The sequence below is a fragment of the Hypanus sabinus genome, chromosome 16 (assembly GCF_030144855.1).
Source record: "Hypanus sabinus isolate sHypSab1 chromosome 16, sHypSab1.hap1, whole genome shotgun sequence".
NCBI lineage: Eukaryota > Metazoa > Chordata > Chondrichthyes > Myliobatiformes > Dasyatidae > Hypanus > Hypanus sabinus.
In genome coordinates this window covers 56,889,963-56,916,021 of record NC_082721.1, presented here as the reverse complement: position 1 = coordinate 56,916,021, position 26,059 = coordinate 56,889,963, and the positions used below count along the sequence as shown (strand labels likewise).

Below are 26,059 nucleotides of genomic sequence, written 5' to 3'. Positions count from 1 at the left end.
AATACAAAACATTTTGTTGTGCCTGATTGCCCAATTGCAAAGATTCATAGTTTTAAAATTTTGACCAATAAAACAGAAGTTAGAAAGGGCGGGAGTTATGAAACTTATTATTAAAAGTGGAACTAACAATTTTCTGTCTGGAACTGGGAGTGGCTCTTGTACAATCAGTTGCCTGATTGCTCCATGTAAGGAAGAAGGTTGATTAGCATCCTTTTTGAGCAGTTATGACCTGTTCATTTCCCTTGTGGTTGCGAACCAGGGAATTGAATATCGTTGTCCTGTCCTGTAGCTTTCCTCGATCTCTCTGCAGCTCCAGCCATGGCCTCCCTGTGCGTCAATGATGTTAATTTCTTCATCACTGCACTGAATCTCTAGAACCCCCATTGTAATCTTTCTTTCCTTCTCTCACCTTTGCCCCTCTTCCCACCATTACATTACTGTGTCAGTCCAGTTGGTATCCAGTACTGTTCCATGCATGGGATTGATTGCTGACAAGATATTATAGGATTTGGAAACAGGGTCTACTCTAATCAGTGTTCCAGATCTCTGTGTGTCAGTCTTTATGTCAGTTTCGGTTTGACCTTTACTCATGAAGATTGAATGCCAAAGCAAATTGAGACCTGCAGCAGATGATGTCTGGGCCCCTCCTCAATGGGAAGTAGTGGATTTAAGAATTAAGAATTTGCCATAAATTGCACTTTAAAAAAAAGTCTCAACTCTTCTTTGGTGTCTGAGTAACAATATAAAACAGGAATGCAGATACCTAAACTTGCTTCATCTCAGGGATATGAGTAACAGGCAGTGAGAGATTTTCACCCGTTCAGTATGGAACAGCAATCTAAGTAACCTTGCATCAGCAAGTATTGACTCAAAGTGTAAACTGCAATATCACAAATCTCTTCTCTCTTCCCCTCACCACCAACATCCATGTGGTGTCAATCTGCTGGCTCCATTGTGTTCTTTGAACAGCAGTAGTATTCCCCTGGATGGTGAGGGAGGAACAGGAAGGTGTTCAGTGTATAGGGCAGCAAGGTTTTGTAGCAGTTAGCGTAATGCTATTACAGTGCCAATGTTTGGTGTTCAATTTTCATCGCTGCTGTAAGGAGTTTGAACATTCTTCCCATAAATGTATGGGTTTCCTCCTATGTTCCAAAGGCATACAGATTAGTAAGTTAATGGGTGTAATTGGATGGTACAGGATTGTTGGGCTGGAAGGACCTATTACCATGCTGCATCTCTAAAATAAAAATATCTATGTTCTTGACTACACGTGTGTTCTACACCCATAACATCTCACTTTTTTTTTCCTTCTGTTACTTCCTTCCCATCAACTACCTCTGAAGCATCCCAACCTACAACGAAATTGTTCAGGATGAAGTGGATGACTCCTCAGATGAAGGTGAGGAATTTCTAAAGAAACAGGAAGATTTTGAACGGAAATACAACTTCAGATTTGAGGAACCCGATGCAGAATTTGTAAGTGATGTATTATTATCTGGGTAATATTCCACTTCTCTTTGTTGGCGCCAGTTACTAACAGCTCCTTGCTCTCCTTGGAGCAGTCCATGAAGACTATCTCAGTATTTTGCTCACTTCTTGCACCATTTATTTATTTTTATATTTCTTGTTGTAACTTATAGTATTGTTTTTACATATTGCATGGTACTACCGCCACAAAATAAGTTTCATCAGATATGTCAGTGATAATAAATGTGACTCTGATTCTGTAATGTATTTTGAGTGCCAGTTCAATGTTCCCTCTGCTGATCTAACTCCTGGTCACAGTTAGTGGAAGGGGTTCTCCAGTAGAACTCAGCAACCTCTAAAGATTGAGAAGGGGAAGAATTGGTAGGTTTTCCACTTGTCAGTACTATCTCATGCTCATGCTAAAATATAATTGTCAGAGGCTGGAAAGGAATTGAGTCATCTAAGCAATCAGTTAATGTACAAATTAACAAAGGCTTGCAGTTTAAGGAATTGTTGCCAGGGGTGATATCACAGACTAGCTCTATACCAGACCCCAGTATGTGTCCGTGCCTCGGGAAACTAATAGCTGACAGTGGGACAGAAAACGCAATGTGGCTACTCCATGTTTGTTTTTTTCACGTGACTCTCAGCAGATACGGGAAGTGTAATAACACAGTGAAAGCTCTGTTGTTGCTGTGGGATAAGTGATGAAAGGGATTTTGAAAGTGGGGAAAAGAGGTGGATACTTTAGTAATGTCAATAGACAATAGGTGCAGAAGTAGACCATTCAGCCCTTCGAGCCTGCACCGCCATTCTGAGATCATGGCCGATCATCTACTATCAATACCCGGTTCCTGCCTTGTCCCCATATCCCTTGAGTCCCCTATCCATAAGATACTTATCTAGCTCCTTCTTGAAAGCATCCAGAGAATTGGCCTCCACTGCCTTCCGAGGCATGTCAATGGATTTTGGAAACCAACCTACAGTTACCTGGTTCCAGAACTTCCTGAAACCAGACAGTGGTGTAGCACATGGGGAGGCCATTTGTTTTATTGTACTGCTGGTCATTCTGTGAGGAAGCAGTCCAATTATTCACACTTTCTCCGTGACTTGGCAAAAGCCAAGTATTTGAATTAAATGGGAAATGCTGATGCCACAGTTTTAAACATAGACTCTGTAATATCAGATTTGAGCTGATCATTTAAAGCTATCTTTCAACACATACATTATCCAACAAGATCTCTCACTCTTAAACTGAAGTATTATTTCAATTCTTGTTCCTTGAGGAGCTTGAGGAAAGACATGCTATCAGCTTTGATCCTTGCTAGCATAGAACTATGGCAAGCTACAGTGAAAGGATTGGTGTCAGTTCTTGAAATACTCAGAGCTTTTGATAAAACTCTTGTATAAACTGTTAATTTGTATTGTGGACTGCCAAAACTTAGATTGCTTCCTCTTTTAAAGACAAAATCATATCCAAGAAACATTGCCACTTCAGTCAGAGCAAAGGACATTAGAAGAAAACGCAAAAGAGAAGAGGTTAAGCAACGTAAGAAAAAGGTAAGTGTTTTATATGATCATTGAAATAGAATGATACCAATACAATAGTACTTGTTTAGACTACCTGTTCATAGTTACTTATCACATGTACATGGAAACGTAGAATGAAATCAGTCATTTGCTTTAACGTCCAATGCATCCAGTGACGCATTAGGGGAAGCCTGCAAAGGGAAGCTATGGGTTACCTACAGATGTCATTGAGCATCGGGACCAGGAGCTGACCCTCAGTGATTACTCCACAGTTTATGGCTAATCTTTTATCTCAGCACCAGTCTCCTGCAATGACTACACGTCTCTTGATTTCCAAAAACTATTAATTCCTTTGAATATGCATAACTAGTAAACCTCTCGGCTCTCAGTTAGAGAATTATGTAGACTCTGAGTGAAGGTTTTTCTGACGTGGTCCTGCACAGCCAACCCTTTTGGGATTGCAACCCCAGTTCTGTAATCTCACCCAGCCAAAAAGAATGTCATCTATGCAGCCACCCTGTCATGCTATGTAACTGTTTTCTACATTTCACTGACATTAACAAATTTCACTCACATGCCAGTGATAATAAACCTGATTCTGCTTAATTGCTTAATCAGGTCTGCCTGATCAATCCTGATAAAGGGTCTCAGCTCAAAATGTTGACTGTTTATACCCTTCCATAGATACTGCCAGACTTGCTGAGTTCCTCCAGCTTTTTGGGTGGTTGCTTTGGAATTCCAGCATCTGCAAAATCTCTTGTGTTTACTATCACATCTGCTTGCTTCAGGCTTTTGCTTTGAATTCAGATTAGAATGTTAACTAAGGTCACTTCCTTCACAGCTGAAGAATCCAAGTTGCTTCTAATGACCCCCATGTTCACTGCTAAGAATCCTGCCATTGATCTTGTTCTCTGCCTTTAAATTGATGAATTCCTTGGTCACTGTTTTGAGGGTAACTAATGCCAGCATGCAGTACTGCTCAGTTAGCAGGCACTCCTGATCTCACTAGCTTCCAATCTAACGTTTATAAACGGCTCTGTAGGAGAAGGAAAAGAAGAAAGAGGAGATAAAGCAGCTGAAAAACCTGAAGAGAATGGAAATAATTAACAAGCTGAATCGGTTAAAGGAGATAACTGGAAATGAAACCATTGGTTTCAATGAGGAACTCCTGGAGACGGACTTTGACCCAGCCAAGCATGATGAGCTCATGCAGGTCTGTATTAGGCAAAATAAAACTTCGCTCCATGGAGCTGAATTAATTACATTTCTGAGAAAAACTGAGCTTTTGTAACCAGAAAACTACTTTATTCTCCCCCCCCAGGAATTCTTCAATGATGACTATTACAGAGTTGAAGATGCGCAGAAACCACAGTTTGAGAATGAGGAGGAATTTGGTGGTAACGTGTTTTCCTTTGGAAACTTAAATAAAAAGATAAAGCTCAAGTACAAGCACATACAATGTGTGGAAGGTGTGAAAGGAATGGTTGTGTGGGCTGAAGAGTTGTAACTCTTTGATCTAGTTAAATGCAAGGCAGTGCTTTTGGAGAGATCAGGCATGGAAGGGGAATAATTGGTAAGATACCAAGATGTAGCTAGAATCCAAGGACTATGTTGCATGCATCCGTGGTCCCTGACAGAAGCGAGGGAGGTAGGTAGGCGTTAGCTGAAACATTATAAATCCAGTGTAGCTATATCAGACTGTACCTTAAAATGCTGCTTATGGCACATTTAGAATGCAGCACACATTTCAGATCGCACATTATGAAAGGTATCATTGTTTTAGAAAGGATTTTTGCAAGGGAGTTACCAAAAGTGAGGAAAGGTTGGATATACAGAATTTGATTCTCAGTATATATATTCTTTGGTGTGGAGGTGGAGGAGAGATTTATTTGAGTATAAAAATATTTGAAAGCTGGATATAACTGATAAGACTGAACTGTTTCCCTTGGTAGGGAATCAGATTTGGATGTGTCGCTTAAGGTCCACGATACGTTCTGTGAAATCGGATGTTATGTGATTTGGACGTTGTTTTAACACCATATTATATACTTTGCCTCTTGCTGCTGCTATCACTAGGAGTGGTTTTGCTGCGTTTGGAAGCCGTGATGCACTTTACGGTAATATTTTCGAAAGAAAATTAAACAGAGAGATAACACCACTACATTCAAAGAGACACAAGATACACGAGATTGGTTACGCCCGCTATGTCATGTTCTTCGATTGGGACTATGGACGTATATGTGATCAGACGTTGAACAAATGGACGTTAAGCGGCGCACACCTGTACCTCAAAACGTGCAGTGAAATACGTTGTTTACGTTAACAGCCAACACACCCCAGGATGTGTTAAGAACAGCTCATGTGTCACCATGCATTCTGACACCATCTTAGCATGCCCAGCATGTTCAACAGAACACAACATGTGACAAAGTAACAGCAGTAAAACAAGCCCCATTCCTCCCTCCCATCCAATCATCCTCGCACATACACAGTCCTCTAACCACAGGGTAAGCAGGCTTTGGACTTCAGCCTGCTGCAGATTTACTGGACAAGAAAATTTTTTGGAAGTATTACTTTCTCACAATTTTTTTTGCTTATGTTAGACTGCTTGAAGCTGGACACAAATATAATTTCAGACTACAGTACTTGTATCAAGTAGGAATTAGGAGAAACAAGAAATTAACTTTTATTGAATATAATGTTTAATTGCATAACGCTGATGCTTTGCAATATTTCAACTAAGCTAAAAATATTTTCTTGATGATTTTCAATTGTACTCTGTGTCTGAGGCTTCTTGTGTCCAACAATAATCAACCAGCATCAATGGATTCTAGCTGCCGTGATGCCATTTCTCCATGACTGTAATGTTCTGGTAAAACCTTTCACCTTGCTCAACACTGACAGCACCATAATTTTCAGGGAAGTTTAAATGGGAATGCAAAAAATTAATCTATAGTGACATGTTGCATGTTTAGTATGCTTGAAGCATGTTGTCAACCAGCTGCACATAGTTTGGTGCCCTGTAGTTGCCAAGTTTCAACAGCATCTTTGAATGCCTTTTATGCTATTCCAGTCCTACTGGAGGTTCCTTGAACAAAAATTGTGGTGTGTGATAGGGAAATTCCATGGTGATTTTCATGAACAGTAGCCCAAGATACATAGGATACACCTAGAAGTATTCAGAAAGCAAAATTAACATAGACAACATTCTCTAATGTAATGGCCCTTTGTCTTCTCCAGCAGTCTTGCAGAGATTTGCAGACTTGGGGCTCCATTCATCAGGCTTTGACTTTTGGACTTCCAGGGAAGTGGATATCTGGACTGCATATGTTTGAAGTAGAAATCCAGCAGTGAATATTTTGAAAGGTTGGTGATGGCAAAAACCTTCATTGACCCGTAAAAATAAATAAATAAATAATAGGTTACCGCTGAATCTGAGGGTACCAATATCCTTGCAGGCAGGTATGCTCAAGCTGTTGGGGAGGCTTTAAACTAATTTGGCAGGGGAGTGATAGAGCTGAGAATCTGGCAGTTGGTAATGAGTGTGAGAAAGGACAGGCAGAAGGGGAAAAATTAGAGTCAGTGGTGATCGTGAAGAAGTGAATACTGGGCTTAAGGTGTTATATTTGAACGTACTTAGTGGTATATGAACTAAAATAAATGTTCTTGTAGCACAGTTAGATTGACAGGTATGTCAGTGTGGCTGAGTTGTGGCTAAAAGCTCATAGCACAATAGCATTGTGGCTAGCATAACGCCTTACAGTACCAGTGACCCAGGTTCAATTCTCTCCACTGTCTGTAAGGAGTTTGTACATTCACCTGTGGTAACTTGGGTTTCCTCCCACAGTCTAAAAATGCACCAGTGGGTAGGTTAATTGGTCATTGTAAATTGTTTCATGACTGGGTTAGGGTTAAATTAAGGTTTGCTCAGTGGCACACCTTGAAGGGCCTGTTAGGCACTGCATCTCAATAAATAAATAAATAAACAAATAGATAGATAGCTGTGCGCTTAACATCCGAGGATACACACTGTATTGGAAGATATAGAGTTCTTGTGGGTAGAGTTAAGAAAGTGCAGGGTAAAAAGACCCTGATGGTAATTAGATACAGGCCTCCGAGTAGAAGCCAGGATGTGGGGTACAAATTATAATGGGAGATAATAAAAGGATGTAAAATGGCAATGTTACAATAGTCATGGGGAAATTAGAATTTGCAGGTAGATTGGAGAAAATCGGTCAGCGCCTATCCACACAAGAAACCGTTCCATGCAAACAGCTTTTACTGCACAAGACAGAGCTTACATTGCCAGTAACCAACAGGATCTCAAGAAATGCAGCTATGATCAATGCAAAGTCATCAAGGTAGCGAAATGACAGTACAGGGACAAGATCCAGACACAGCTCTCCACCAACAACACATGCAGCTTATGGCAAGGTCTGCACACCATCACAAACTTCAAAGCTAGGTGCAGTGGTGCTGCCAACATCGTCGGCTCTCTCCCAGATGTGCAAATCTTTTTTATGCTTGGCTCAATGTTGCCAACACTGAGCCTCCAAGGAGAGTCGTCGAAGCGACCTGTACCTTAGTCATTTCTGAGGCTGGAGTAAGCAGGTGTTTCCAACAAATGGACAGAAGTAAGGCTGTAGGACCGCACGGCATCCCAGGGCAGGTACGGGTGTCTCCCGTTTTTCGAACATTCACTTTACAACACCTCGCTGTTACGAAAGACCTACATTAGTTACCTGTTTTCACTAACAAGATGTTTTCACTGTTAACGAAAAAAAGGCAGCGCACGCCCTGAGCAGCCAGGCTCCTCCCCCAGAACTGCATTCTAGCCATCATTGCTTAAACACGTGCCCGTGAGGATCTGTGCTTTATGTCGATTTATTTTGTGCATTCATTAGCAAGTTGAGTTCCAAGGTATTGGAAAAGCCTAAAAGAGTGTGTAAGGGTGTTACACTTAGCGTAAAACTAGACATAATTAAGCAGTTCGATTGTGAGTTTGGCTAAGGAGGCTGGGTTTGTGGAAGTTGACGAAGATGATGTTGAAGCGGTTTTGGCATCCCATGACCAAGAACTGACAGATGAAGAGCTGATGAAGAGGAAAGGATAACAATTGAAACCGAACGCAATAGATAAAAAACCCGAAAGTGAAGTCATCCAGGAACTGAACGTGAAGCAATTGCATGAGATTTTCACTGTGATTGACAACGCTGCAATGATTGCAGAAAAGTATGACTTTAATTTTGAAAGGGTACGTAGGTTTAGGACATATTTGCAGGATGGTTTGAGTGCTTACAAAGAACTATTATGATAGAAAAATGTGCAAGGCTAAAAGTCGAGCATACTGTCATTTTTCAAGCCTTCCACATCAGTCACAGCAGATGACGAACCTTGACCTTCGACATTGAGGCAGGCAGACATAGAAGAAGGTAACCTGCCTGCCCTGATGGAAACACACGACGATGAGATGACACCCCAGTCTCCCACCACCCCAACCTCCGACGACTCAGCCTAACACACCGTCATCAGTGTGCTCGTTGTCTTCCCGATTCCAGTAAGTGAAACTACACTGTACATACAATATTTCTACTTTATATAGGCTGTGTATTTTTATGTGTTATTTGGTATTATTTGGCAGCTTCTTAGCTTAAAGGTTATTGGAAAGAGTGCTTCCGCTAAGAGCACTTGCGCTGAGTCTTTTTGCTGCGAGTGCTGCCATGAGAGCTTGCGCCAAGTCTTTCTGCCGCAAGTGCTGCTGAGAGTGTTTGCATGAGACTTTCACTACAGTGGACAGTGCTGCAATGATTGCAGATAAGTGTTCCTAATTTATATAGGCTGTGTATTTTAGGCTGTGATCATTCCGGATTTTACTATATATTACTATTATTTTAGGTTTTATGTGTTATTTGGCATGTTTGGTAGGTTATTTTTTGGGTCTGGGAATGCTCACTTATTTTCCCCATATAAATAAATGGTAATTGCTTCTTCACTTTACGACATTCTGGCTTATGAACCGTTTCATAGGAATGCTCTACCTTCGAATAGCGGGGGAAACCTGTACTCAGGATGTGTGTGGCACAATTGGCAGGTGTGTTTACAGACATTCTTAGTTTTTCCTTCTCCCAGTATAGAGTGCCCTCTTGCTTCAAAAATTCCTGTACCTAAAAAGACCAAGGTAACATGTCTGAATGACTGGTATTCTGTTGTACTCCAATAATAAGCAAATGCTTTGAGAGGCTGGTCAAGGATTAACATCTGCAGCATGCTACCACCCAAACTCGACCCCCCACAGTTTGCCTACCAACACAACTGATCAACAGATGAGCAGTAGCCACTGGTCTACATACTGTCCTTGCACATCTGGAGAAGAAGGGTGCTTAAGTGAGAATGCTGTTCCTGGACTACAGTTCAGCATTCAACACCATAATTCCATCCAGGCTTGACAGGAAGCTCAGAGACCTCAGTCTTGATCCTGCCTTGTGCAGCTGGATCCTGGACTTCATGGCAGAATGCCGGCAGGTGGTAAGAGTGGGTTCCCTCACCTCCATCCCTCTGACTCAACACAGGAGCCCCTCAGGGCTGTGTACCAAGACCCCTCCTCCACAGTGCTAATCTGCTAATTAAATTTGCTGATGACACAACGTTGTTGGCCTTATCTCAAACAATAACGAGGTGGCCTACAGGGAAGAAGTCATCTCTCTGACACAGTGGTGTCAAGAAAACAACCTCTCCCTCAATATAGCAAAAACAAAAAAAGGTTGTGGATTACAGGAGGAATGGAGATGGGCTAACCCCAATTGAGATCAATGGATCTGGGGTTGAGACGGTGAACAGCTTTAAGTTCCTTTGCATCCACATCACCGAAGATCTCACCTGGTCTGTACACATCAGCTGTCTGGTGAAAAAGGCACAACAGTGCCTCTTTCACCTCAGACGGATGAGGAAGGGCATCCAAATCCTAAGAACTTCCTACAGGGGCACAATTAAGAGCATTCTGACTGGCTGCATCACTGCTTGGTATGGGAACTGTACCTCCCTAAATAGCAGGATTTTTCCAGAGAGTGGTGCGGACAGCCCAGCGCATCTGTAGTTGTGAACTTCCCAGGATTCAGGACATTTACAAAGACGTGTGAGAAAAGTATCATTGGGATCTGATATCAACCACACAATCTATTCCAGTTGCAACCATCCGGGAAACCATGCCGCAGCATAAAAGCCAGGACCAACAGGCTCCGGGACAGCTTCTACCAGCAGGTCATTGGAATGATAAGCTCATGTTGACTTGAGTGTATTTCTGTTACATTGACTGTTCTATTTATTATAAATTGCACATTCGGACGGAGACATAACAAAGATTTTTACTCCTTATGTATGTGAAGGATGGAAGAAATAAAGTCGATTCAAATTCAACTCAATGTGTGATTCATCTGCAGTGATTCATATCCTTTCCTTCATAAGTTATGGTGTATTATGCGTAGTACTGTGCTTTATGCTCTGGTTTGGAGAAACATTGTCTAGTTGCTGTATACATTATGTGGTTATATACATGTATATAGTTAAATGCCAAACTTGACTTGACAAGTTAGGGGAATGTGCAATTAAGTGGCAATTAGAATATGGTGTAGGTAAGTGTATAATCATGCACTTAGTAGAAGGAATAAAGGCATAGAAAATTTTTGAAACGGGGAGAAAATTCGGAAATCAGAGATGCAAAGGAACTTGAGATTCCTTGTGCAAGATTCCAGAAAGGTTAATTTGCAAGTTGAATCTGTGGTAAGGAAGGCAAATGCAGTGATGCAGTCATTTCAAGAGGACTTGAATATAAAGCAAGTATATAATGCTGAGGCTTTTTAAGGCATTGGTCAGGCTGCACTTGGAGCATTGTGAGCAGTTTTGTAGTGGGTGCAGAGGTTCACAAGAATGATTCCTGCAATTAAGGGGTTAGGGTTAGCATTCAGAACAAAAGTGAAGCCTCAGAAACTAAGCCCTTAGCAGGACACTGCTGCAGTCTCAGTTCAGCACATAGCGAAGTAAATGTCATGGGTATTGCAAGTCCGATGTGACTATCCAACTTTAATTAAAAAAATGCATAGCATGAGATTGTAGCAATGAAAACAAAGATTGTGTCATGTAAAAGGAACTGAGTGTAATTAAATTTCATTTTTGTTGTTGCACTAGATGAATGGAATTGGGACACATGGACAGGAAATGAGGCAGACTGGGTGGAGGGAGAAGAAGAAGAGCAGTGCCAGCAAGAGAATTATGAGCCACACTGTGAAGATCCAGAATTCATTGTAAGCCAAGATTCCAAGTTAATGAATTAATGATTTTCCTTCATTTGAATTTCCTTTTCATTCAACCTTCTTGGGCATTGCCTGTATTACTTGTGGTTCCTGCCAAAGTACTGATGTTTCTATGTGCACATTTTGCTATCGAAGTAAGAATCTGAAATTCGGATTTCTGTGTCTGTGGTCTTGCTCAGAGAGGCAGCATGTGGTGGATGAGCAATATGAGGCAGATTTCTCTTTTCTGGTGATCACTTCTCTGCCTGGCAATGAGACCCACAAGCATATAGTGAGAAGGCAGGTGTATTGGGTTGAGTGGGATCCGGGATCAGCCATGAAGAAATGGCATCTGCTCCTATGTCTTACTGTCTTATGGCATCAGGAATATCAATGAGATGATGTTGGTGGACGAGTGCCAGCCTTGGATGGCAATGTAGGTAGACAGAGCAGCAGCACTTAGACTGGGAAGGCATTGTTTATTGTTGACTTCATTTATGTTGATGCCCCACTGCTGATTTCATTCAATTTACCTTTGAAAAATGAGCAACTACTCAACATCACTTCCCTATAAAGACATGGACCATAAATCTGTACCTTTGGGGAAGGGAAATAGAAGGTCATTGAGAGGATGTAGTAGAGTTCCTTTCTCTCTACCAAATATTAGACATAGGAGCAGAATTAAGTCTTTCAGCTCATCATGTCTGCTCCACCATTCTATCATGGCTGATTTATTATCCCTCTCAACCCATTCTCCTGCATTCTCACCGTAACCCTTGACATCCTTACTAATTGGGAATCAATCAGCCTCCACTTTAAATATACCAGATGACTTGGCCTCCACGGGCGTCTGAACACCCCTCCAAATTCTTCTAAATTGCAGCGAGTCGTGGCGCAGAGGCATCAAATTCTCCTCGTACATTAACCCTTTGTCTTAGCTGTGTGCTGCAGCCCTAATACTGACTGGTTACTTCTGGAACAGATGGATGCAGATTATGACCCCAGTCAACAGGTGCTCTCCAAGAAGAAAAAGAAACAAGATTTTCTTCTCATGGGCAAGAAAAGGCGAAAATCTAAATTTGCGGAGGCAGTTTGCAAGTTGAAACCAGCTTTTGATCCAAGTAAGTCTTTCGTGTGGGTAATGTAGCAGAGTAATGGGAGATGAGCTGTGTGTTGAGGCCACCCCTGCTCTCTCTTCTAATATCCCCAGGACCCCCATCACACAGTTTCTCTTCCCTCCTCTACCTGCCTCACCCACACACTTCCCCCAGTGGCTCCCCTCATCCCTGCTGTTTGTATCTGCCCTCCCATCTCCCTTATTCGGTTCCATGCTCCACCTTCCACTCCTATCAGACCCCAGCATCTGCTCAACTTTGTTGACTCCACCTCTCTCCGCCCAGCTTCTGTCACTATTTTCATTCACCCTTCCTCCTCCATCTGCCTATCACTCACTCCTTCTCACCTGGATCCACCTATCACCTCCCATCCTTTGTCACTATTCCCACTCTCCCCTCCTCCACTTGCCCATCACCCACATACACTCCCCACTTTGTCTTTTCCCATCTGCCCTCCCAATCTGTTGTATCAATGGGGAAGTAGCAGATTGTCCAGGAAAACTTGCTGGAAGTGCAGAGGATGCCAGATCAGTAGAGTTTTACTTTGTGAAAAAGTGGAGGCCAGGTTGTTCATTGTGATAACTCTTGAAATTGTGCATGTGTTTCCCTATTTCAGTATCATCATGTCTTTGCCTTCCTAAGTGTCCTGTGATTGGTGTGCATGTTCCGTTTTTGTTCCTGGATTGTTGAATGTGTTTTAGCACATTTGAAGGATAGATTGAAGCCAGAACAAAGGGCAGACGGGGAGGAAAGAAATATCTAATGTGGGAGTCAGAGAACAACACAGGCCCTTTGTCCCAACCAGTCCATGCCAACCATGGTACCCATCTGTCTAGTCCCAATTTCCATATCCCTCCAAGCCCTGCCCCTCTATGTACCTATCCAAGTGCTCCTTAAACAACACCATTGCACCGGTCTCAACCACTTCCTCTGACAGCTTGTTCCATACTTTTACCACCCTCTGCATTTAAAAAAAAAGTTGCCCTTCAGGTCTTTTTAAATCCTTCCCATTTCACCCTAAACCTATGCCTTGTAGTTTTGGACTCCCCTGCCCTGGGGAAGAAACTGTTTTTTTCCATCTTATCTATGCTTCTCATATTTTTAAACATTTTTTATAATATCACCCCTTTTTCTGCTATGTTCCAAGCATTAGGGTGACCAAAACTACACAGTGCTCCAAGTGGGAGTTACAAACACAGTATAAAAGGCAGGGTGGTTATTTTGGATTTGTAGGTAAGATTCAGCAGTCAGTTCAATTGGAGTGTGCATTTCAAATGTAAACATGCTGATGTGGCATTCAGACTTTATCTCTCTAAATACTGCTGACTTAGAACCAAGTTTTCTTTTATCAGAGGACAAGACCTTTGAGCAGTACTTGGATGAGTATTACCAGCTGGATTATGAAGATATCATCGACGACTTGCCCTGCAGGTTCAAGTACAGGCGGGTGTTGCCTAATGACTTTGGGCTCAGCACAGATGAGGTATGCGTGCGTTGTCAGCTGTGCAGATCAGGAAGTCAAAGATCGTAAGCTTCTGACACAGTAACCTACAAATATCACTACAGTGTTGTGGATGCATTTCAGCGCTTTATTTAAACTATAGACTCTACATTTCTCACTGCCTTGGTAAAGCAGCCAGCATAATCAAAGATCCCAGCCAGCCCAGACGGTCTCTCTTCTCCCCTCTCCCATCAGGCAGAAGAAAGCACATCCCTCCAGACTCAAGGACAGTGTCTCCTATCATGGAGTTATAAGACTATTGAATGGTTTTGTAGTACAATAAAAGGGCATCTTAACTGCACAATCTACCACATCTTTGCTTTGCACCTTATCATCTGCCCACACTGCACTTTCACTGTATGTGTAACATTTTTTTTCTGTTATTTTCCCTTGTGCTACCTCAGTACACTGATATGGTGAAATGATCTGTAGGGATGGCATGCAAAGCAGATTTTTACTGTAGCTCAGTATATGTGGCAGAAATGAACCTATTTTCCAATTATCACGCACAGTATGCAGAAGGCTATGGGTGCTTGGAGTGGAAAGGGTGGATGCTCTGCTCGGAGACACGTTGAGTAGAATGGTTTTGGTGGAGGGGCAGTAAAATGATTCCGTGAGAAAGAATTCCTCAAAAGGAAAAGTGTATTGACCAAAAATGTGAGGTACAGTCCTGTCTAATGTTCTTCACCCTTCCAACCACTGCCATGCTTTTAGTTTTCTTACCGATAAACTCTGGTGAGTTCTTCACCCGCTGGTAAACGTCTTCTGACCAGCATTTTGTCACTTGCCTCAAGTAACAAAGCTTGGTGGAATTATGCATAGTGTAGAAGGTTGTCGTAGTTTACAACAGGTCTTAGATGGGATGCAGAGTTGGGTTGAGAAGTGGTTAAGCATGAAGTGAATTTGAAGGGAGAATACAGGGTTAATGGCAGGATTCTTGACAACGTGGAGGAAAATCTTGGGGTCTAAGTCCGGAGATCCCTTAAAGCTGCTGTGCAAGTTGATAGGTTTGTTAAGAAGACATATGATGTGTTGATGTTCATTAACCAGGGGAATAAGTTCCCGAGCCAAAGGTAATATTGCAGCTCTATAAAACTGGTAAAACTACGCTTGAAGTATAGTTCAATCACAGACAAAAGAAAATTTGCAGATGCTGGAAATCCAAGGAACACAAAATGCTGGAGGAACTCAGCAGGCCAGGCAGCATTTATGGAAAAGAGTATAGTCGATGTTTCGGGCAAGATCTGAGGAGCAAAGAAGGATGAGAGATGACATGATGGAGATTTACAAGGTGAGAGGTCTTGATAGAGTAGACAGACAGTATCTTTTTTCCCAGGATAGCAATGGCAAATACCAAAGGACATTCTTCTAAGATGTGTGGAACAAAGTTTAAGGGAGATTTCGGAGGTGAGTTTCTTGCACGGAGTGGTAAATATCTGGAATGTATTGCCAGGTATGATGGTAAAGACTAATACAATGGGAACATTTTAGAGATTCTTGAATAGGTTAATGGATGTAAGAAAAATGGAGGATTGTGGGCTGGGTTTAATTTGATTGCGGAGTAGGTTAAGAAGTTGGCACAAAATCATGGGCCAAAAGATCCTTGCTGTACTGTTAAAAAAACACAAAATGCTGGCAGAACTCAGCAGGCCAGACAGCATCTATGGGAGGAGGTAGTGACGACGTTTCGGGCCGTTTCATCAGGAGTGAAGTAACATGGGATGGTCGAGGGGGGATAAGAAGTGGGGGGGAGGGATGAAGTAGAGAGCTGGGAAGTGATAGGCTGGAGGGAAATAGGCTAGGGGGAAAGTGGAGAATTATGGGAAATAAAAGAGAAAGCAAGGTAGGGCTGGGGGAGATTATAGTGAGGGGGGGGGGGAAAGAGAGAGAAAGAGAACCAGACTAAAATTATAGATATGGATGGGGTAAGGGGGGGGCAGGGGTATCGACGGAGGTCTGTGAGTTGAATGTTCATGCTGGCAGGCAGGAGTCTACCTAGGCAGGAGATAAGATATTGCTCCATCGACCTGCATGTGGCCTCATCTTGACGGTAGAGGAGGCCATGGACAGACATGTCGGAGTGGGAGTGGTCTGTGGAATTGAAGTGTGTGGCCACAGGGAGATCCCGCCATTGCTGGAGGACTGAGCACTGGTGTTCGGCGAAACGGTCTCCCAGTCTGTGGCGGGTCTTCCCAATGTATAAATGGCCACATCAGGTGCACCAGATACAGTGTATCACCCCAGTTGACTCGCAGGTAAGTGGTGCCTCACCTGAAAGGACTGTCTGGGGCCTAGGATGGTGGTGAGGGAAGAAGTGTGGGTTCAGGTGTAGCACTTCTTCTGTTTGCAGGGATAAGTGCCTGGAAGGAAGTCGGTGGGGAGGGATGGGGAGGATGAATGGACAAGGGAGTCTTGTAAGGAGCGATCCCTGCGGAAAGCTGAGAGTGGGGGAGAGGGGAAGATGAGTCTGGTGGTGGGATCCCGTAGGAGGTGGCGGAAGTTACAGAGGATTATACGTTGGATCTAGGTGAGGACCAGGGGGACTCTATCCCTGGTGGGCTGGCGGGGGGATGGGGTGAGGGCAGAGGTGCGTGAAATACGGGAGACGCGATGGAGGGCAGAGTTAATAGTGGACGAAGGGAAGCCCCTTTCTTTAAAAAAGGAAGACATTTCCTTTGTCCTAGAATGAGAGGCCTCATCCTGAGAGCAGATGCGGCGGAGGCAGAGGAATTGAGAGAAAGGGATAGCATTTTTGCAGGAGACAGGTTGGGAGGACGAATAGTCTAGGTTGCTGTGCTGTAGTGTTCTGTTCTATTTCCTCAGTACAGTTGAACCAGCTCTTGCCTTTACATAGATTTTGTAGCTCATCTGATTACACTGAAAGTACAAGTGTGAGCTGAATGCTTACAAACACCACACTGGTGGGTGGGGCATTGATAATGATCTCATAGCAATGGAATGTGTAAAACAAGTGAATCCTTGCATAGCAAGCTCTAGTGGTAGATTTAGAAAGAGCTTATACCTTTTACTTGTTAAGCTTTCTTTGAGCCATGTGGCTTGACCACCAGTGGCTGCATTGTGGGTATAGATGCCCAGGTGTTGTGTCCAGATGCACAGACAGCACCCGAGGGCAAGATTGAATCTGGGTCACAGGAGCCATGAGGCAGCAGCTTCACAAGCCTGCACTACTGCTCTGCAAAACTGGACTGTCCTCAGATACAAACTCTGCAGTATGCAGGTTTGTGGCCAGTGTGTCTTTAGCTTAGTATCCAGTCTAACACTAAGCATTGTCTCTTCATTTTCAGATTTTGGCAGCAGATGATAAAGAGCTTAATGCTTGGTGTTCGCTAAAGAAAACCTGTCAGTTCAGGTCAGTAAAACTAGCATTATCTTGCAGGGCACTCATTATAACTGAATACTTGGTCATCTGGAATAAATAGAATAATTCAATGTCCATGTGCTCAAATTGTGCAGGGTCTGGACTTTTATCATTCCCAGTTCTTTCCCTGTGAGTATTTGGAATTTCCCAGAAGTGATGTTTTCTTTATCATAGTTAGGGTGTTGGACAGGGACAGGACAATAAGAGTGACATTAGTTTATCTTTGTGATATTATATCTTAACAAGAGACCTCCTAAAATGTAATAATATTCAGTTAACTTTATCGGTCCATAAACTTGGTGAGAATATGTGACTCAGTATAACGGCACAACTGTCTGCATGACAGCTCATGTCACAAGTGCAAACCCAATAAAATCACAATTTTGTATTTTGTCAGAACTGAGAAAGAAGAGCTTAATGACCTGAAGGTTTATCGGAAGAAGTCTCAGAATCCCTGGAAAAAGCAGCAGATTTTTCAGTCTTTTGCACTGCCGTAAGTGTCATCTGTCAGCTGTGTCAAATCATCAGTTATCTAGATAATGACAGGAACCCAAATGGAGAAGGGGAGTGTCAGCTTCTATGTGATTACTGTAATGACAAAGCATTCGGAAATGTTTACAGTACTGACGTGCGGGTTTACTGGGGCAGAAAGAATGATTCCACCCAATACTGTCTTTGCTCTACATTCACTGCAAAGAATTTTGTTTGTTCACAAAAATGTTTCCTCTCTATTTGGGGCTTTTTATTAAAATTGCTGGCAAAAATGCCACTTTCAGCTATTCAAAAATAGGTTTTAGGCAAATGTTTCTGCTTTCAGTATCTATAATAAATTGCAACACAGTAGAGCCAACACATTACTTGCATTTTCACAGTTGCTTCATTGCAGCCCTTAGTCGTTCTGGGAATTTCCCTCAAGTTATCCCAGTCATCATTTTGTTCTATACTGCAGTTGCACACAAATCTGATTGGTCAACAGGCAGTGCATAATATGCAAATATTGTAATATGTGGTTATTTGAGTTACTGTCACCTCCTTGTCAGCTTGAACTAATCTGGCCATTCTTCTCTGACCCCTCTCATTAACAAGACATTTTTGCCAGCAGAACTGTCACTCACTAGACTTTGTTTTTCCGTTTTTCGATTCATTCTCTGTAAATTCTAGAGTCTGTTGTGCGTAAAAATCCTTGGAGGTCAGTGGTGTCTGAGATATTCAAACCATCTAGCCTGGCACCAGCTGTCTAGTCAAAATCATATGGATCATATTTCTTCCCCATTTTGATGTCTTGACTGAACAACAACTGAACCTCTTGACCATGTCTGCATGGTTTTATGCATTGAGTTACTACACATCATTGGCTGATTAGATAAATTTATTAAAAAGCAGGTGTACCTAATAAAGTGGCCACTGAGTATGTATCGTCCAAGTTTTATCTGTGGTTTTAAAGTAAAACAGATTTTACTAAGTGCATTCTTTGGGGTTGTCTAACTGACTTTTATTATTATTATCTGTGAAAATGAATTATTTAAATTCTAAATGTTTTGTTCATTTACTTGTCATTCTCTGTCTGCCTTCCTGCCCTATAATCCTGCAAACAACTCTCGATAGGCACACTTCACCTACTACACAATCAAAGAGTGCTGAATCCAGATACAAAGCCAAACTTGACACTTCGGCCTCCAAGGCTGCTTCTGCCAGAGACATCTAAGAAACTCTTAGATGGATGATAGAAAAATGGAGGGTGAGAGGGAAGGGTTAGATTGATCTAAGAATAGATTAAAAGATTACCACAACATTGTGGGTCGAAGGGCCTGTACTGTGCTGTAGTGTTCTTTGCTTTATGTGCTCCATCTTGCCTATAGTTTCCCATGTCCACTACTACTCACTCCATCTCAGATATTCTTCTCATCATTTGGGGTGGCACAGCAGTGTAGTGGTTAGCGTAACATTATTACAATGCCAGCAACTGGAATTTGATTCCCGATGCTCTCTGTAAGGAGTTTGTATGTTCTCCCTGTGACTGTGTGGGTTCCTTCCAGGTGCTTCTGTTTCTCCCCACATCCCAAAGACCTATGGGTTAGTAGGTTAATTGGTCACGTGGGGGTAATTGGGCCAGAAGGGCCTGTTATTGTGCTGTATCGCTAAGTAAGTAAACAAAGAAATAAATAGAAAGTAATGAATAAATAAATAACATTGGCTGGATTAAGGTACCAAATCTGAAGAGTCCCGGCCATTATGATTTTCACAGTCAGATTGGCCATGATTTTTACATCCAGTTGCCTCTCCCACTCAGTGTGTTTCAAACAACAACCCTTTCCGTGACAGTAATGGTGGTGCTGTTAAAGTGCAGAGGTTCACCCCACCAAGATAATGTGCTCCAGTGTTAATAATAGATAACAGGTTATGTACTAACTCATTAAAAATGTGTTTGCCCTGCAGGGAAGATGAATCCCAGTCTAAAGCACCTGCAAAATCCAAAGTTGGGAAAAAACGACGGGACAGACTGAAAAAGGCCAGGATGCAGGAGGGGAGTAGGTCCGGCCCAAGCCCAGATGGACAACTAGATGTCAAAGTGGACGAGGATGTCTTCTTTCCCAAACAGAGTGGCAGTGTGAATCCAGCAGCAACACAAGAAACAACAGCCAGCAAAGGGCTAGGAATGTCATCTGCTCCTCAGGTCACTCCGGGCAAGCAGTCGGAGCGACCCGTTGGGAGGAAGAAATCCAGAAAGAAGAATAAGTGGCTGACTTCACAGGTGAAGCTAGGTGGACGAATGTTCAGTGGCAGCAGGCTGCAGGCATATGGACTGGACCCTCGCAAACTGAAGTTCAAGCAGATTAACAGGGAAAGGAAGGAACAGGGAAAGAAGCAACCCAAAGACTGATGGCTTAGTTAAGCTGAGTAAACTCATTTTATAGATGACTGTGAAAATTATGCAGGTTTCTTAAATCCCACAAGGTTCATTAAACTACTTTGTATCACTGCTGCAGTTTGGTCCTTTGTATCATCAGCAAAGGTGTGTAATCTTCCCTATAATGAATTAGTTGGGGGGGGGGGGGTGCATAGTGCATGGGGAGTTCGGAGGGACTGGGGGTGGATGGGAATGGTTCGACATTTGGGCTGAATGGGAAAGGGCTTGGAAGGTGGGTTGGAATGAGGTGGAGTGGATGAAGAAGGGGTTGGAGAAAAAACGGCGGGAGATTGGTGCTCTGGAACTAATTTTGTATTGGAATTACCGAATCCAACTAGTGGATTGGTGAGGGATGATGGCAGAGCAGAGGAAGTTGAAGTTTCTGGGAATAGTTCACAAGGCACAGGATAGGTGAGTCCCACAGAAGAAGTTGTTCTCAAATGGCAAGCAATGGTAGGCAACTGTGGCTGACAAGGGAGGTTAAGAGCCCATGCTATTAAAGGAAAGTAACTGGCATGGTTAGAGCACTAGCTGATTGGTGGTAGGCAAAGAGTGGGAGTAAAAGGATCCTTTTCTGGTTGGCTGCCAGTGACTACTGGTGTACCACAGGAGTCAGCGGACCGCTTTTTATGCTGCGTATCAATGACTTAGCTTTGTTGCCAACTTTGCAGGTGATATGAAGATTGGTGGGGGGCAGGTAGTATTGAGGAAACAGGTACTCTGCAGAAGGATTTGGACAGATTAGGAAAATGGTCCAGAAAGTGGGAAATGAAATATAATGTTGGAAAATGCATGGTCATGCACTTTTGATGAAAGAAAAAAAAGTGCAGACTATTTTCTAAACGGGGAGAAAATAAGAAAATCTGAGATACGAAGGGATTTGAAAGTCCTTGTGCAGAACACCATAGATGTTAACTTGCAGGTAGAGTTGGTAATGAAGAAGGCAAATACAATGTTAGATGTTAGCATTCATTTCAAGAGGTCTACAATACACGAGCAGGGATGTGATGCCAAAGCTTTATAAGACACTGGTGAGGCCTCACTTAGAGTATTGTGAACAGTTTTGGGCTTGTCACCTAAGAAAAGATGTGCTGACATTGGTGTGGGTTCAGAGGACATTCATGAGGATGATTCCATGAATGAAAGGGTTCTTTTACAAGGACCTCTGGATCTGTGTTCGCTGGAATTTAGAAGGACTGGAAAGGGGGTTGTGTCTCATTGAACCTTTTCGAATGTTGGAAGGCCTAGACAAAGTATATGCGAAAAGAATATTTTCCATGGTGGGGTAGCCTAGGACAAGAGGGCACAACCTCGGGATAGAGTGGCATCCATTTAAAACAGAGCTGCGGAGAAATTACTTTAGCCAAAGGGAGGTGAATTTGTTACCACATGCAGCTGTGGGGGTCGGGTTGTTGGGTGTATTTAAAGTAGGGTATGATATGTTCTGGACTGGACAAGGCATCATAGGTTACAGAGAAGTCCAGGGAGTGGGGCTGAGGAGAGTGAAAAAGGATCAGCCGTGATTGTGTGATGGAGCAGACTCAATGGGCCAAATGGCCTAATTCTGCTCCTACGTCTTATGGTCTTAAGGACTGCATAAAAGCCAAAGAAAGGACATATAATGTAGCAAAAGTGACTGGGTAGTTGGATGATTGGGAAGTTTTTAAAATCCAACAAAAGGGAAATAAAGAAGCCATAAGGAGGGGAAATAATGAAATGAGGGCAAACTAAGCAATAATATAAAGCAGGGATACTAAAAGTTCTTTTAGTTATATAAAGAGTATATTGGACCACTGGAAAATAATGCTGGTGTGGTAGCAATGGGGGACAAAGAAATGGCGGATGAAATTGAGTGCTTTGCATCATTCTTCACCCTGGAAGACACGAGCAGTGTGTCAGAGGTCTATCAGTGTCAGGGAGCAGAAGTGAGTGTTATTGCTATTACAAAGGAAAAGATGCTAGGCAAACTGAAAGGTCTTGGAGTGAATAAGTGACCTAGACCAGATGGACTACATCCCAGAGTACTATAAGATGTTGCTGAACAGGTAGCAGATGCATTGGTCATGAGGTAAAGGGAAATCTTGCCTGTCAAATCTGTTCTTCGAAGAAGTAATAAGGGTGGATAAAGGAGGGGTAGTAGATGTCAATTACTTGGATTTTCAGAAGGCATTTGATAAGGTGCCTCACATAAGGCTGCTTAACAAGATAAAATCCCATGGCATTACAGGAAAGTACTAGCATGGATAGAGGAATGGCTGACAGGCAGGAGCAGCGAGTGGAAATAAAGGGGGCCTTTTCTGGTTGGCTGCCAGTGACTATTGATGTTCCTCTGGTCAGTATTGGGACTGCTACTTTTCATGTTGTCAATGACTTGGATAATGGAATTGATGGCTTTGTGGCAAAGTTTGCGGATGACGTGAACATAGGTAGTGTAGGTAGTGCTGCGGAAGCAATGTGAATGCAGAAGGACTGAGACAAATTGAAAGAATGGGTAAAAAAGTGGCAGATGGAACACAGTGTTGGAAAATGCATGATAATACATTTTGGTAAAAGGAACTAAAGTGTAGACTATTATCTAAATGGGGAGAAAATTCAAATATCAGAGGTGCAAAAGGACCTTGGAGTCCTTATGCAAGGCTTCCAGAAGGTTAATTTACATGTTGAATCTGTGGTAAAGAGGGCAAATGCAAAGTTTGCATTTATTTCAAAGGCAATAGAATATAAAAACGAAGAAATAATGCTGAGGCTTTAAAAGTCAACAGTTTCAGGCCCCATATCAGATGGGATATGTTGTCATTGGAGAAAATTCAGAGGAGGTTTATGTGGACGATTCCTGGAATGAAGGGGTTAACATGTGAGAAGTCTATGGCAGCTTTGGGCCTATACTCACTGGAAATTAGAAAACTGGGGGGAGGGGGATCTCATTGAAACTTTTTGAATGTTGAAGGGACTAGATAGGGTGGATGCAGAGAGGATTATTCCTCTGGTGAGAGTATCCAGAACGAGAGGGCACAGCCTCAAAATTGAGGGGTGAGCTTTTAGGATAGAATTTTTTTCCACCTGAGAGAAATGGAATGCTCTGCTACAGACTTGCAGTGGACACCAAGTCCGTGGGTATATTTAAAGCAGAAGTTGATAGTTTCCCAATTGGTCAGGGCATCAAAGGATTATGGCAAAAAGGCAGGTATATGGGGTTGAGTGGGATCCAGGATCAGCCATGATGGAATAGCAGAGCAGACTCAATGGGCTGAAGGGCCTAATTCTGCTCCTATGTCTTATGGTCTTATGTTGAAAGGTCTAAATAAGGTGAATGTGAAGATGTTTCGTGGTGAGAGTGTCCAGAACTAGAGGAAATAGCCTCAAAATTGCAGGGCAACGCTTTAGAGCAGACTTAAGGAGGATTAGTTAGACCAGTGGTCCCCAAATCTTTTATGGATTATCACCACTTTGGCTCCTAGTCAACATCCCCAGGGCCCCCCTCTCCCTTTCCAGCCGTTAGAAAGACTATGAAAATTTTTGATTTACAATACATAGAGAAGGAAAATAGGGACTGCAAATTCAAAACAGTGACAAATAATTGCAAAAATTATTCAAATCTATTTAAAGCAACAAATAAAATTCTCCTCCCATAGATGCTGTCTGGCCTACTGAGTTCTGCCAGCATTTTGTGTTTTTAAATAAAGTTATTCCTTTAATTACAGTATAAACAATTTTCATCAACAATTTTGGAGCATGCATTACTTCATTACTTATTCACCTTTCAATGTGCAAGATGGGCTTCGTGCAGTGATGTCAGCTGCAGTACTATGCAGTCTGTTTTGCTGCTTTAAAAGAAGTTGGGTGACTATGCTGAAACTATGCTCCACCAGTATGATGTTGGAAAGGCAATACAGAAAATTTTGTAAAGCAAACACAAGGAAATCTGCAGATGCTGGAAATTCAAGCAACACGCACAAAATGCTGGTGGAACGCAGCCAGCCAGGCAACATCTATAGGAAGAAGCACTGTCGACATTTCGGGCTGAGACTTTCGTCGGTCCTGACGAAGGATCTTGACCCAAAACGTCGACAGTCCTTCTTCCGAAAGAAAATTTTAATCTTTTTCCACAGTGCGGGATTGTGTTCAGAGATTTCTTTCTCTGAACAAAACTCTTGATAGAATGTTTTGAATCTCACCTTCAGCTCAAAGTCATTTTGTAGCGACATCAGTTCTTCATTCATCCATTCTGTTAATTCCTCATTACAAGTGTTCAGGAATGGATCTAGCGATCCTGAAATCTCTGACGTGTCTATATGCAGCTCACTCAGGTAGGCACAGTATACTTGAAGATCAGGATCTGATACCTTTTTTTCTTTCTCTTCTAACTCAAGAGAGGCTTGGGAATTGGAAAAGGTCTCTACAGCTAATCTTGATAATGTTAACTTGGACAGAAGTGTGGAGGTGACTGATTTGACTTAGTTAAACTTTTTAAAACATTTTAAAGCATCTCAAACAGTTTCCTTCTGAGAGCTTTTGACTTCTGCAACACCAAATGTTCAAACTGTTCCTTCTCAATACAAAGCTCCTGAAATAGTTAAGAACTGAGAGCACGTACAGTGATAGAATATTCAATGACTTGGATCTTTTGTGACAAGACGTCTGTGAATTACACGGCAAATGATAAATATGTTAGGTACCGCTTTTCTCAAAGAAGTATGCTCAGATCCCGCTTAATGCATTTCTTGGAGGTGGAGCGCTATGTGCCTGAATTTTAAAAAATCAAACTCGAGATATATGATATTTTATGTATTAGTGATCTATGGAATAACAAACACGCAAATAGGCCTAACCTGTACATCAGTGGAGCAGCAACACATCGCAGCAGCTGTGAAGGGAAGCGGTTGGTGGTTACATCAGAGGAGAGACCAGGCTGTGGGTCCTCCTCTAACTTAGGCTTCTTCTTCAAGTAGGTGTTGAGATTTGACTGCATTTTTTGTAAGTTTCCTCTCATGAAGTAGTTCTCAGTAGCAGGAAATCATGTCGAGAGCACCTCGCTTTGCCTTAATGCTTCGCTCCCAGTCAGGGTCAGTATCATTTTAAAATCTTTTTTATTAATTATTATTGAAAATCTTAGAGGAAAGTATAGAGATTTCAGAGATGTGTTTGTTTCATAGACCGGTGGGTGCATGGAAGGATCTGCCATGGGTAGCCATAGAGGCATTTAAGGACATTTAAGAGACTCCTAAATAGGTTCATAATGAAAGACGAATGGAATTCTCTAAAGGACGGAATTAATCATGAAGTAGATTGAAAGGTGAGCAGAACATCATGAGCCAAAGGGCCTGCATTGCTCTACAACATCTGGCTCCCCACATCCAGCATAAAAGTTCAGAGAAGAAAAATGTTTATACTTAATCCTTAAAAACAAGCTGGGGAATGCAAAAACAATCTCTAAAAATGCCAAAACAATAAAATTAAAAGAAAGAGAAAAATGCCTATGTAATCTCTGGTGAAGAAAAATCAATGCCATTTTCCATTTAACTTACACGCCCAATGAAAAACTGTTTTTAGAAAAAAAACTAAGTATCTATCTGCAAACTCGAGGAAATTTGCAGATGCTGGAAATTCAAACAACAACACACACAAAATGCTGGTGGAACACAGCAGGCCAGGCAGCATCTATAGGGAGAAGTGCTGTCGACGTTTTGGGCCGAGACCCTTCATCAGGACTAGCTGAAGAGACAAATACTAAGAGATTTGAAAGTAGTGGGGGGAGGGGGAAATGAGAAATGATAGTGTTATGAACCCCGTAACTGGGTGTCTTACCAGCAAAGATAGAAGTGCCCGTTGGAGTCTGGTGATACCATTTTCAACAGTACTTATTAGTAAAAATAC

The 26,059-nt window shown here is 42.3% G+C and overlaps 1 protein-coding gene across 2 annotated transcripts in view; it reads left to right on the top strand.

The window, feature by feature from the left end:
- Nucleotides 1-20,252, top strand: part of kri1 (KRI1 homolog) — a 66,392-nt gene extending 46,140 nt beyond the window's left edge. For both annotated transcript variants that reach the window (XM_059991848.1, XM_059991847.1), the window contains exons 10-19: nt 1,344-1,476; nt 2,932-3,027; nt 4,040-4,210; nt 4,319-4,394; nt 11,179-11,294; nt 12,265-12,403; nt 13,750-13,880; nt 17,204-17,268; nt 17,675-17,770; nt 19,714-20,252. In XM_059991848.1, the coding sequence (XP_059847831.1) occupies nt 1,344-1,476; nt 2,932-3,027; nt 4,040-4,210; nt 4,319-4,394; nt 11,179-11,294; nt 12,265-12,403; nt 13,750-13,880; nt 17,204-17,268; nt 17,675-17,770; nt 19,714-20,158 (1,468 nt within the window). In that variant the 3' untranslated portion in view covers nt 20,159-20,252. The remainder of the gene's footprint in view (nt 1-1,343; nt 1,477-2,931; nt 3,028-4,039; nt 4,211-4,318; nt 4,395-11,178; nt 11,295-12,264; nt 12,404-13,749; nt 13,881-17,203; nt 17,269-17,674; nt 17,771-19,713) is intronic.
- The last annotated feature ends 5,807 nt before the right edge of the window (nt 20,253-26,059 follow it).